Below are 14986 nucleotides of genomic sequence, written 5' to 3'. Positions count from 1 at the left end.
GTTAAAAAATGATTCAAATAAGTATTCCAGATCTACAAATTCCTCTTTTGTTGCTGCTGTAATCCAACTTTCGGTGGCTACATTTGTTCTCCATGGTCCCACTGTGTGTAGGAAAATAACCACTGTCTTCTACTCACTCCAACTGGACACTATGGACCAGGGGCGGACTGACAACTCATGGGGCCCCTGGGCAATAGGGGATCATGGGGCCCCTGTGTCCTTGCCCAAACTCAAAAAAGCCTATGAAAAAGGTACCAGGGGCATCTCATGGGGCCCCCTACTGTCCCCGGGCCCTCGGGCAGTGCCCGAGTTTCCAAATGGTCAGTCCGCCCCTGCTATGGACTATGGGGTATGTGGTGTTCATAGACCATAACTTATGTGCACTGCTCATTCTAAACAGGAGAGGTTCCGGAGATCACAGAGGATGTTACAAGGAGGCAGAAAAACACAGTAAATTATTTCATGATAAATAGATTACAGGGCCAATAAGTATTGGATGAGTATAGATTTTTTTAGAAAATAAGGCACTTAAAGCTAAACACAGTGAAGACTAGTAAGTCATCGCGCCCTTCACTACTGATTTTTTTTTTCTTATAACATTTCTTCCATTAACCTCCTCTGCGGTATGATTCTTTCTGATTTTTTGTGCTGAAAGCGGTACCATTTTTTTGCATGGAAATATGTAGTTTTTTATTGTAGGCTGTAATTTTTAGGAATAACTCACTGAAATCTGTCAGAACAAGAGTCTATTAAACATTCCGAATATGATAAAACTTGAAACACGAAATCATAAATGATAATTTAATAAATAATCATAAAAAATAATAATATAATAATAATAAATTTGATTCAATAATATAATCAAACCAAAAACACTGAAATGTGAAATACAGAGGCAAATTCGCACATCGCTGAGCAAAGTCGCAAAATCGTTTTCAGTGTCTGATGACGGATTTCACCCACGAATCATTATCACTCAATTCTGCAAGTGGTTCTGATTTACTATCGCTGTTCTCTAGCCGGTCTAAAACCGCTTTTGACGTAAAGGGACGCTTTTGGAAGCCATGGACTTTTCTAGGTTTTCTAGGTTTCCAGGCAGAAAGAACAGTCAAAATGCAGGCAGGGCACAGGACAAAGCACTCGGGACAAAATGTATGTGAAATGCTTTGAAACAGCAATGACAGTAAAAATTTCACATTTCCTGCCGGTTCCGGCGCCCGTACGTCCCGACGTCACAGGGACCGGAACACAGAAGCCGGATGCCGGCATCGGCCGGAGGAGATGACCGGGGACACTGCAGGGGACACATCGCGGGAGAGAAGGACAAGGTAAGTGCTTCAGGGACCCCCAGAGCAACGCCGCATGGTAAGCCCGAGTGTAGATCGGGGTTACCGCTCTTGGTACAGAAACTTTACCCCGAGCTACACTCGGGAACACCGCTAAGGAGGTTAATTAATTTCAGCAAATCATGTTTTGTTTTTTGTTTTTTTTGGGAGGGGGGGTTAAATGAGCTGAAGGGTAGAGTTTTTGATTCGTAAGCAGTGTTAGGATGGAAGGTAGTTCTTTTTTTTTCTCATGTGTCTTACTACTGATTTTGAGTTTTCCGCTTACAACAGGGAGAAGAATGGGAAAGAGGAAGGAAGTACAGATTTAAGAAGTCAAATACTTCTGCTTTCTTGGAGTATTTTATTTTATAAGGAGAATACAGTATAGTATCTTTGGTACTACACCAATGTTAGCACAGGTTCATTTAACCACTCGCCTACTGGGCCAGTTCTGGCACTTCTCTTCTACATGTAAAAATCAGCTGTTTTTGCTAGAAAATTACTTAGATCCCACAAACATTATACTTATTTTTAAGCAGAAGCTCTAGAGAATAAAATAGTAGTTGTTGCAATTTTTTTTGTCACATGGTACTTGCTCAGTGGTATTTAATTGTTTGGAAAAAAATACACTTTAATGAATTTTAATGCACAAAAACACAATTTTGTGATCCAATATTGTGCTTAACCTGCACTTGGCAAATTCAATACGCTATCAAATTAAATAAAGGTGAGAAAGTAACAAATCCTGACTGCATTACTCATTGATATTTACACATAAATATCAAAAGACAACTGAAAAAAAATAGTGACATCATCACGCTTGCCAGGAAAGTCGGCTGTGCCGTGCGATATGCTTGTCATACTATCTGTTTTGTGAGTACCCACTTTATTAATAAATGTTTTTAAAGGGTACTTTACTATGGGATTTCCTTGCTCTTTCCTTCGCAAGTGTTTTTGCTGCTGTGACCAACATGAAAGAAGCAATCCAGTAACCACTTTTGAGGCTATTCATGAGATAGTGAGGCTTGAGGCTTGCTGAGGTGTGAGAAGAAGAGAGCTGGAGACATCCGTCTATTCATCTGGGATTTGTCATATTTTAAATGCTGATGTAGGCCTCTTGAGTTGTGCAGTCTAAGGATTTGGTAGGCGGCATCACTTGATGGTTGGTGCACATGAAGACTGTGCACACTTTTGGTGGACTTTGATATTTCATTTATAGGACTTTATTTGTTATACACTATATACAATGTTATGCACTATATACTGAACTAAACATTTTACTGACAGTGCAACACTATTTTTTTCAGTAATAATACCAGGTTGTTACATAGTTACATAGTTAGTCTAGCTAAAAAAAGACAAAAGTCCATCTAGTTCAACCATAAAAAAAAAAAGTTATAATCCTACACCCACAGTTGATCCAGAAGAAGGCAAAAAACCCAGCAAAGCATGATCCAATTTGCTCCTGCAAATTCCTTCCTGATCCCCCGAGAGGCAATCAGATATTCCCTGGATCAACTTTATCTATAAATATTATATCCAGTTATATTCTGTGTATCCAAGAAACAATCCAGGACTTTCCTACAGCAATCCACTGAGCTGGCCAGAATAAACTCCTGAGGGAGTCTATTCCACATTTTCACAGCTCTCACTGTAAAGAAACATTTCCGTGTTTGGAGATTAAATCTCTTTTCCTCCAGACGAAAAGAGTGCCCCCTTGTCCTCTGTGATGACCTCAGGGTGAATAACTCTACACCGAGTTCACTATATGAACCACTGATGTATTTATACATGGAGATCATATCCCCCCTTATGTATTTATACATGGAGATTATATCCCCCCTTATGTATTATACATGGTGATCATATCCCCCCTTATGTATTATACATGGAGATCACATCCCCCCTTATGTATTATACATGGAGATCATATCCCCCCTTATGTATTATACATGGAGATCATATCCCCCCTTATGTATTATACATGGAGATCATATCCCCTCTTAGGTATTTTACACGGAGATCATATCCCCCCTTATGTATTATACATGGTGATCATATCCCCCCTTATGTATTATACATGGAGATCATATCCCCCCGTATGTATTATACATGGAGATCATATCCCCCTTATGTATTATACATGGAGATCATATCCCCCCTTATGTATTATACATGGAGATCATATCCCCCCTTATGTATTATACATGGGGATCATATCCTCCCTTATGTATTATACATGGTGATCATATCACCCCTTATGTATTATACATGGAGATCATATCCCCCCTTATGTATTATACATGGTGATCATATCCCCCTTATGTATTATACATGGAGATCATATCCCCCCTTATGTATTATACATGGTGATCATATCCCCCCTTATGTATTATACATGGAGATCATATCCCCCCTTATGTATTATACATGGTGATCATATCCCCCTTATGTATTATACATGGTGATCATACCCCCCCTTATGTATTATACATGGAGATCATATCCCCCCGTATGTATTATACATGGAGATCATATCCCCCTTATGTATTATACATGGAGATCATATCCCCCCTTATGTATTACACATGGAGATCATATCCCCCCTTATGGATTACACATGGAGATCATATCCCCCCTTATGTATTATACATGGTGATCATATCCCCCCTTATGTATTATACATGGAGATCATATCCCCCTTATGTATTATACATGGTGATCATATCCCCCTTATGTATTATACATGGACATCATATCCCCCCTTATGTATTATACATGGAGATCATATCCCCCCTTATGTATTATACATGGTGATCATATCCCCCTTATGTATTATACATGGTGATCATATCCCCCCTTATGTATTATACATGGAGATCATATCCCCCCTTATGTATTATACATGGTGATCATATCCCCCCTTATGTATTATACATGGAGATCATATCCCCCCTTATGTATTATACATGGTGATCATATCCCCCTTATGTATTATACATGGTGATCATATCCCCCCTTATGTATTATACCTGGTGATCATATCCCCCCCTTATGTATTATACATGGAGATCATATCCCCCTTATGTATTATACATGGAGATCATATCCCCCCTTATGTATTATACATGGTGATCATATCCCCCTTATGTATTATACATGGTGATTATATCCCCTCTTATGTATTATACATGGTGATCATATCCCCCCCTTATGTATTATACATGGAGATCATATCCCCCCTTATGTATTATACATGGTGATCATATCCCCCCTTATGTATTATACATGGAGATCATATCCCCCCTTATGTATTATACATGGAGATCATATCCCCCCTTATGTATTATACATGGAGATCATATCCCCCCTTATGTATTATACATGGTGATCATATCCCCCCTTATGTATTATACATGGAGATCATATCCCCCCTTATGTATTATACATGGAGATCATATCCCCCCTTATGTATTATACATGGTGATCATTTCCCCTCTTATGTATTATACATGGTGATCATATCCCCCCCTTATGTATTATACATGGAGATCATATCCCCCTTATGTATTATACATGGAGATCATATCCCCCCTTATGTATTATACCTGGTGATCATATCCCCCCCTTATGTATTATACATGGAGATCATATCCCCCCTTATGTATTATACATGGTGATCATATCCCCCCTTATGTATTATACATGGAGATCATATCCCCCCGTATGTATTATACATGGTGATCATATCCCCCCTTATGTATTATACATGGAGATCATATCCCCCCGTATGTATTATACATGGAGATCATATCCCCCCGTATGTATTATACATGGAGATCATAACCCCCTTATGTATTATACATGGAGATCATATCCCCCCTTATGTATTACACATGGAGATCATATCCCCCCTTATGGATTACACATGGAGATCATATCCCCCCTTATGGATTACACATGGAGATCATATCCCCCCTTATGTATTATACATGGTGATCATATCCCCCCTTATGTATTATACATGGAGATCATATCCCCCTTATGTATTATACATGGTGATCATATCCCCCTTATGTATTATACATGGACATCATATCCCCCCTTATGTATTATACATGGAGATCATATCCCCCCTTATGTATTATACATGGTGATCATATCCCCCTTATGTATTATACATGGAGATCATATCCCCCCCTTATGTATTATACATAGAGATCATATCCCCCTTATGTATTATACATGGAGATCATATCCCCCTTATGTATTATACATGGAGATCATATCCCCCTTATGTATTATACATGGAGATCATATCCCCCTTATGTATTATACATGGTGATCATATCCCCCCTTATGTATTATACATGGAGATTATATCCCCCCTTATGTATTATACATGGAGATCATATCCCCCCCTTATGTATTATACATGGAGATCATATCCCCCCTTATGTATTATACATGGAGATCATATCCCCCCTTAATCTCCTCTTCTCAAGAGAGAATAAATTCAGTTCCTCTACTCTTTCCTCATAGCGGAGCTCCTCCAATGCCTCTTATCAGTTTGGTTGCCTTTCTCCAGTTCCCCAATGTTCATTTTGTGAATTGGTACCCAAAACTGAACTGCATATTCCAGATGAGGTCTTACTAATGATTTGTACCGGGAAATTATATCTCTCTCTGGAGTCTATACCTCTCCTAATACAAGAGAGAATTTTTCTCGCCTTAGAACCCGCGGCTTGGCATTGCTGCCATTATTAAGCTTGTGATCTACCAGAACTCCCAGATCCTTCTCCACCATTGATTCCCCCAGTTGTACCCCCCCCCCCCTAGTATGTATGATGCATGCATATTCTTAGCCCCCAAGCGCAGAACCTTACATTTATCAACATTAAACCTCATTTGCCACATAGCTGCCCAATTACACAGAGCATTGAGGTCGGCTTGTAAGTTGGAGTCATCCTGTAAGGATGTTATTCCCCGGCACAGCTTGGTGTCATCTGCAAAGACTGAAATGGGATTTATAATCCCAGACCCGATATTGTTTATAAAAATATTAAAAAGTAAGGGTCCCAACACTGAACCTTGGGGTGCACCACTGACAACACTGAACCTTGGGGTACACCACTGATAACACTGAACCTTGGGGTACACCATTGACAACCCTAGACCATTCAGAGTATGAATCATTAACCACTACTCTCTAATTACGATCTTTTAGACAGTTTTCTATTCATTTTCACAAGGATTTTTCCAGCATGTAGACTTTACCTTATTATTATTATACAGTATATAGCGCTAAAAGGTTTGCTCAGCGCGGTACATTATAGTGGGGGACAGAACATGAGACAATACAGTAACAAAACAAAACACGAGGGGTTCAAGGGCCCTGCTCTTTTGAGCTTACAATCTAGGACCTCACACAATAGCCAAATGTGGGGAACTGTGTCAAACACTTTTGTAAAATACAAGTATACCACATCCACCACCACCCCTCTGTCCAAGTATACCACGTCCACAGCCACCTGTCTGTCCAAGTATACCACATCCACAGTCACCCCTCTGTCCAAGTACATCATGTCTACCGCCACCCCTCTGTCCATGTATACCACGTAAACCACCACCCCTCTGTCCAAGTATACCACATCCACCACAACCCCTGTCCAAGTATACCATGTCCACCGCCACCCCTCTGTCCAAGTATACCACGTCCACCGCCACCCCTCTGTCCAAGTATACCACGTCCACCGCCACCCCTCTGTCCAAGTATACCACGTCCACCGCCACCCCTCTGTCCAAGTATACCACGTCCACCGCCACCCCTCTGTCCAAGTATACCACGTCCACCGCCACCCCTCTGTCCAAGTATACCGTGTCCACCGCCACCCCTCTGTCCAAGTATACCGTGTCCACCGCCACCCCTCTGTCCAAGTATACCGTGTCCACCGCCACCCCTCTGTCCAAGTATACCATGTCCACCGCCAATCCCATATCCAAGTATATCACGTCCACCGCCACCCCTCTGTCCAAGTATTCCATGTCCACAGCCACCTCTCTGTCCAAGGTTTTGCTTATTTCCTCATAAAAAGAAATCAGATTTGTTTGACAACTTCTGTCTTTCATGAATCCATACTGTCTGTTGCTTAAAATATTTTTTTCCAGCAAGAACTCATCTATGTGATCTTTTATTAAACTCTCCAGTATCTTCCCAACTATAGAAGTTAAATGAATAGGTCTATAAAAAGATTTCGACCCTTTTTAAACATAGGCACCACATTGGACTTTTTATTTTTAAATGTTGGTCTTTGTTTATTTAGGAAAAAATGAAAACACTCAGTGGTTATTAACCATTAGCCGCCTGGCCAATGGCCGTTTGGCGGCTTCAAAAGTGCTGCTGCACTCCGGGTGCACGCCATTTGGCGTGCTCCCGCACATGCGCAGTTTGCGCTAATGCAGAGCGGCGCAGCAGCGCGATCTGTCACCGGCCGCGTACCTCGGACACGGCAGATGACAGATCTGAGTACCGGCCCCGTTGCTGGTGCCATGTGACCTGCTGTGACCAATCACAGCAGGTCACATGACAGTTGTATACAATGGATGGCTTCATTCATTGTATACTAGTGCCTAGCTGTGAATGGTCACAGCTAATCACATGCACATGTCATGTGATTAGCTGTGACCAAATTACAGCTAAGCAAAAAAAAAAGCTGAATGAATCGATTTCATTCAGGTAAATGCTTGCTTATAGCAAAGTAATTCTTTGCTATAAGCAAATTGTGTAAAAAAAAAATACTGCTCACTTCCCCAAAGTAGTACAATGTTACTATGGTAACATTGTACTACTTTGGTCATAGTAAAATATGAAAAAAAATCTTAAAAAAAAATTAAAAAAATGTAATAAAAAATTAAAAATAATAAAAAATATATATATATATATCTTTTTTTTTTTAATACTGTCACCAGTCAGTGTCCCTGTTCACCGCCATGCCAGTTATAGGATGACGCTGTACTGCACTGGTGACAATATGTAAAAAAAAAAATAGTGAAAATATTTTTTTTTATTTTTTAATTTTCCGAAAAATTATGACAAAAAAAATACAACTTCAAAAAACTCGCCATGCCTCTTATGAAGTACGTTGGACTGTCTACTCTGCAAAAAGTGGTCATTTGGGGGATATCTGTACTGTTCTGACATTCTTGGACCTCAAGAAATTAGATTGGCTGTCAGTACTTCAGGATTGATCAATATTCAGATCTATACCATAGTTTGTGAACTCTATAACTTTCCTACAAACTAAATAATACATCCTAATTTGGGTTATTTTCACCAAAGACATGTAGCAGAATACATCTCGGCATAAATTTATGAAGAACAATTATTTATTTGTAAACTTTTATAACAGAAACAAAGAAAAACGTGTTTTTTTCAAAATTTTTGGTCTTTTGTTTGTTAATTTAGCAAAAAATAAAAACCCCAGTGGTGATTAAATACCACCAAAAGAAAGCTCTAGTTGTGTGAAGAAAATGATAAAATTTTAGTTTGGGTACAGTGTTGTATGACCGCGCAATTGTCATTCAAAATGTGAGAGCGCTGAAACGTGAAAAATGGCCTGGGCAGGAAGGTGTAAAATTGCACGGTATTGAAATGGTTAAATACTACCAAAAGAAAGCTCTATTTGTGTGAAAAAAAAATATACGTTTTTGTTATGGGCACAGTGTTGCATAACCATGCAATTGTCTTTCAAAGTGCAAAATTGAAAATTAGCCTGGGTAGGAAGGGGGTAAAAGTGCCCAGTATTGAAAAGGTTAAAAATCTCAATAGGCAACGCTTTGAAAGCCTTTACAGGCTACCAGTTTAGAGTTACACAGAAAGTCTGAATTGATGCTCTCGCTGTAATGTTGGTGACCATACCTCACGTGTATGGTGTGATCACCATTTACAAGACCTACGTATGCGTTCACCTGAGCACAGGGGGTGGGGCATTTTAATTTTATTACTTAGATTTACACTGTCTCTTCACATTTTGTTTATCAACTTTATTGCTATCACAAGGAGTGGACAACATACCTTGTGATACCATGGGCCATGACAGGTTCTCTTTATTGGACTTCAGATCTCTCCTCTGGTCTACAAAGCAGCTGAACAGACACAGATCTGTCTGATTCACACAATACACAAAACCCAAACCAGAAGTGAAAAAATACTCGTCACTTCCAGTTTCTTAGATCATAGAGATGATCGGGGACATTCCAGTCCTCAATCATCTCTATGGTAAATCAACTTCAGCCCCAAGCTCCCCGTTGGAACGGGAGAGCCCAGTAAAGCAGTGGAAAGCATCTTCTGCTACATGTAAAAGTAATCTAGCAGCTATTTAGCCACTCAGATTGCTTTTACAGTTTTCAGCATCACCACTCATGAACCTGGTATCCCAGCTTCAACCAGAGGACGTACATATATGTCCTATAGTGTTGAAGTGGATAATGTGCATGAAAAACCACCATATCTTTTTGCTTTAAATTTTGAATTGGGTAGGTCAAAAACCCCAAGCCCTGGGCCTCGGACCAGTGGCTGTCAGTGACCTGTTGGGGGCTGTGTCACCGGGCAGGGGGTGGGAGGCAGATGAGGATTTGATCTGTATTTGTGGCTGCTAACATTGCCACCTGAAACTCCTATGGCAGGTGACAATTGGGCTGCAAAACCAACACACAGGTCGGTGGAGTGGTTGTCTTCAACTACTCTGGTCAGGGTGCCAAGGAGGTTGGAGGTGGGGTAGGTGATTAAAAACCCTGTTATCAAAGGAGAGCTATTCATATTTAGATACATTTCTTCTTGGACAGTTGTCATAGGGAAAAAAATAGCTTTATGTGGCTTTAGGTACAATTAAATTGTCTATGAACTTTTCTTAACTGCTTCCATTTGGTCTGTTAAATATGCAATTTAAAGCATTTTATTATATCTGTTTGGTAAGTGCAAAAAAAATACCTGTTGATAGCAGAAATCCAACAACCTCATATATATATATATATATATATATATATATATATATATATAATCAATTTATATTAGGAGGCCATTTTTACTAATATTTGATGAAATTATTTGCAATCAGTTTCCTTTGTGAACCCATTTTTTCTCCTGATTTTACAGCTGCAAGGATGGAGGTGAACCCTTCCCCAGATATAAATGAAGGGACTCCTGTGACAATGACATGTGCCATTCCTGGGGTCAGAACCGATGAGATCCAATACAGCTGGTACAAGAACAACATCCTGATAAGGGAAGGTTCTGTGAGGACTCTGGTGTTCAATGAAGTTGCTAGCAGTGATTCTGGTGACTATTACTGCAAGGTGCAAAATGATAAAGGAAGTGACTCCTCTCCACCAGTTACACTGAACGTAAAATGTAAGTCACCGGACGTAATGGAGTGTAAGGATTATTTATTGTGTTAAAAGGGAGATCACAGAATTTCTTGCTTCCTATCAGAAGCACTGGAGGCTTTTTGCATCTATTTTTTTCTGTTCTGCATCCTTTGCTGTATTGCAGGCTTCCTGCACACATTCAGTTTCACTTTCACACGCTTGTCTCTCTTTTAGATCCTCCAAGAACTCCAGTTCTCACCTCATTCCTGGAGACTCAGAAGGGAAACCTGGCCATGGTTCAGTGTGCCGTAGACAGCAATCCTTCCTCAGAAATGAGGTTGTACAAAGATGGGACCCTCATCGCCAGTTCTCCTTTCCATTGGGCTCCAAGAGAAAGGATCCAAGTGACCTACAAGAAGAATTCTCTGAGCCTAGAGATCCGGGATGTGACCTTAGCTGATGAAGGGATGTACAGCTGTCTTGCCAATAATTCTGAAGGCATTGCAACTGCAAGTGTGAAGCTTATTGTAGAAAGTTAGTATTAGCCTAATATGTGTTATCTGCACTTTGGAAAAGTAAAAAAATACAGTATGTAGCAGTAAAACCGCATGACACAATAAGATTGGATGCTCATACAACGACAGAAGTATACAGCCACACATTTTACATCAAAGTAAGTCTATAAACCTATGTCCCGAGGGCTGCATTGACGCCTTGGTACCCTCAGGCCTTGCTCTCTCTCTACTTCCTTCTATTCTTTCTTTCTTTTTCTCTCTCGTTCTCTCTCTTTCTCTTTATTTCTCTCTTTCTATCTCTCTTTCTTTTTCTTTCTCTCTCTTTCTTTTTCTTTCTCTCTCTCTCTTTCTTTCTCTCTCTCTTTTTTCCTCTCTCTGTGTTTCTCTTTCTTTCTCTCCTTCTATCTGTTTCTCTTTCTTTCTCTCTTTCTATCTTTGTCTTTCTTTCTTTCTCTCTTTTTTTCTCTCTCTCTCGTTCTCTCTCTCTCCCTCTTCCCTCTCTCTTCCCTCTCTCCCTCTTCCCTCTCTCTTCCCTCTCTCCCACTTCCCTCTATCTTCCCTCTCTCTCTTCATCTCTCTCTCTCTTTCTTTTTCTCTTTCTTTCTCTTTTTCTCCCACTCTCTCTCGTTCTCCCTATCTCCCTCTTCCCTCTCTCTCTTCCCTTTCTCCCTCTCCCCCCCTCTCTCTCCCTCTCTCTCTCCTCCACCTCTCTCTCTTTTTCTCCTTCTTTCTCTCTCTACCCCCCCCTCTCTCTCTCTCTTCCACTTTCTCTCTCTCTCTTTCTCTCTCTGCCTCTTACTTTCTCGCCATCTCTCTCTCTCTTCCCCCCCCCTTTTCTTTTCTCTCTCTTTCTATTTCTGTCCCTCCCTCTTCCTTTCTCTCTCGCTCACTTTCTTTCTTTCTCTCTCTCTTTCTTTCTCTCTCTCTTTCTCTCTCTCATTATCTTTCTTTCTATAGCGTTTGGCAAGCGCTGGTCCGGCGTTTGCGGAGCGGTTTTTAATGCTCGGCAAACGCTCCGCAAACGCCGCATGCGCGGTTTAGCGGCGGTTGCTAGGCGTTTGCCGAGCGTTAAAAACGCCTCACTAATGCCTATAGTGAAGTTTGAATGGTGTTACCGCTCCGCAAACGCCCCACAACTGCATCGCAACCGCACCGCAAACGCCGGCCGGGCATTTGCGGAGCGGCACCATAGACTAGAATAGGAGGCTTCGACGCCTCCTGACTCGTCCAGAGGCATCCGTTTTGCCACGACGCAATGCTAACACTCCCGTTAGAACAGCACTATGTGCTGCAATGTGCAGAATTGTCCAAGGCGTTTGGGAAGCGGTAAAAACACTTACCAAATGCCTCTCTGCCGTCTGCACACAACGCTAGTGTGAACGTAGCCTTAAAATGGTGAAAAATTGATTCAACCTTTCTGTTGTGTTTCTCTGTGTGCCACATGGAGCATGAGAAAAAGCAGCAAAGAATTGTCTGAGGATTTGAGAAAAATTGTGGAAAAGCATGGACAATCTCAAAGCTACAAGTCCTTCTCCAAAGATCTTCATGTTCCTGTGTCCACTGTGCACAACATTGTCAATAAGTTTACAGCCCATGGCACCGTAGCTAATCTCCCTGGATGTGGACGGAAGAGAAAAACTGATCAAAGATTGCAACAAAGGATTGTTCAAATGGTGGCTAAAGAACCTCGATCAACTTCCAGACAAATTCAAGCTGATCTTAAGGTTCATGGTACAACTGTGTCCGTTCGCACTATACATCGCCATCTGAATGAAAAAGGATGATATGGTAGAAGACCCAGGAGGACCCTACTACTGACACAGAAACCTAAAAACGCCAGATTGGAATTTACCAAAGCTTACCTGAGGAAGCCAAAATCCTTTTAGGAGAATGTGCTGTGGACAGATGAAACACATCATTCTACTCATTTCATAAAAAGAAATAAGGCCTTTAAAAAAAACAATCCAGTCTCTACAGTCACACATGGTGGGGGGGTCACTGCTGTTTTGGAGTTGCTTTGCTACTTCGGGCACTGGATGTCTTGACCATGTGCATGGCATTTTGAAATCTGAAGACTACCAAAGAATTCTGAGGTGCAATATAGGGCCCAGTGTCAGAAATGTGGGTCTCCATCAGAGGTCATGGGTCTTACAGTAGGACAATGACCCAAAGGACACATCAAAAATCACCCAGAAATGGTTTCAGACAAAGCTGGGGAGTACTGAACTGGCCAGCAATAAGTCCAAATCTCAATCTCATAGGACACCTGTGGAGAGACCTCAAAACAACAGTTGGTGAAAGGAACCCTTCCAATCTGAGAGACCTGGAGAAGTTGGTGAAAGAAGAGCGCTCCACAATTCCAGTAGAGAGGTAGAAGAAACTCATTGATGGTTACAGGAAGCCATTGATTTCAGTTATTTTTTCCAAGGGGTGTGCTGCCAAATATGAAATTGAGGGTGCCAATCATTTTGTCCAGTCCATGTTTGGCATTTTGCATGGAATGCGGCAGATTTGGCTTTTTGTTTCTCCACTTTTTTGTGTCATACCAATACCAACAAAAGAAATCAACATGAGAATGCCAAAACATTTGCAATTGCAACAATTTTCTGACCGAAGTGGCGCATTATCCGACAGAAAGGCAGGGGTGCCAATATTTTTGGCCATGACTGTATTTTTAATCAACAATCCCCTCCTCTCACATTTTAGACCCTGACCGAAGCAAGCATTTCTGCCAAAGTGCTAAAAACACATCAAACGCACAAATCGCTGGCACGTCAAAAATGGTTAGCAGTCTTGTGTTTTGAGGGGCATTTTTCACGCGACAAAACATGCAAACTAACACTAGCTAACATTTATAGGTAAAGTTGATCCAGGGAATATCCGATTGCCTCTTGGGAGATCAGGAAGGAATTTTTTCCCCTGCTGGAGCAAATTGGATCATGCTTTGCTGGGTTTTTGCCTTCCTCTGGATCAACTATGGGTGTAGGATTAGAACTTTTTTTTTTTAATTCTTGAACTGGGTTGACTTTTATCTTTTTTCAGCCAGACTAATTTTGTAACTATGCAAAAAATCGCAATGTAAACTCCCTTGGCTCCTGTAGAAAATTTGGTACATGAGCTTTTTTAGTGCATTTTTGGAGAAGAGGGAAGCCCATTCAGATGAATGGTGCCACTCAAAAGTGTGCTATAAAACTACAAAAAGATGCAGTAGAAATACAACATGGTAGCGTCACTCAAGTGGGATCAGGGCCTTATAATAGGCGTCTATAGTTTACATGATCACTGCATCCCTATGCAGTCCAGCAACACAATTGACTTTTTCAATAATAGAGTTATGCTTGTCCCACCGGGAGGTTAATTTGCCGTCATGTAATTTGTAGTACCAAAATGTAACTTTGACCTGCGCCAGCGTTTGGAAAATCATAGAACAATAGCGACCGGGTTCATGCTGACCGGTCCCAGTTTATTAAATTAAATGAATGAAGTGTCAGTGATGGACAGTCTAGTTGCATTTGTATAGAACGGATATAATTTCGGTTATTATAATGACTGATGGTAACAGGAGCAATTACAGCCACAGAGACTACGGCCTCTTGTAGAGCTATTAGGTTCAGCATCCAGCTCAAATATTTTATTTATTTATTTCAGGTACTTATATAGCGCCATCAATTTACGCAGCGCTTTACATATATATTGTACATTCACATCATCCCTAACCCTCAAGGGGCGTACAATCTAAGATCCCTAACTCACATTTATACATACACATACTAAGGACAA

The 14986-nt window shown here is 40.8% G+C and overlaps 1 protein-coding gene across 1 annotated transcript in view; it reads left to right on the top strand.

Moving 5' to 3' along the window:
- SIGLEC1 (sialic acid binding Ig like lectin 1) overlaps positions 1 to 14986 on the top strand; it is a 103860-nt gene that overhangs the window by 38676 nt on the left and 50198 nt on the right. The window contains exons 6-7 of the mRNA XM_089691169.1: positions 10480 to 10734; positions 10926 to 11225. Of these exons, the coding sequence (XP_089547295.1) occupies positions 10480 to 10734; positions 10926 to 11225 (555 nt within the window). The remainder of the gene's footprint in view (positions 1 to 10479; positions 10735 to 10925; positions 11226 to 14986) is intronic.

The sequence above is a fragment of the Staurois parvus genome, unplaced genomic scaffold, assembly GCF_062004578.1.
Source record: "Staurois parvus isolate SC_StPar_1 unplaced genomic scaffold, SC_StPar_1.0 ptg000552l, whole genome shotgun sequence".
Lineage (NCBI taxonomy): Eukaryota > Metazoa > Chordata > Amphibia > Anura > Ranidae > Staurois > Staurois parvus.
Note: the sequence above shows the minus strand (reverse complement) of the source record. Positions and strands in the feature narration are given on the sequence as shown.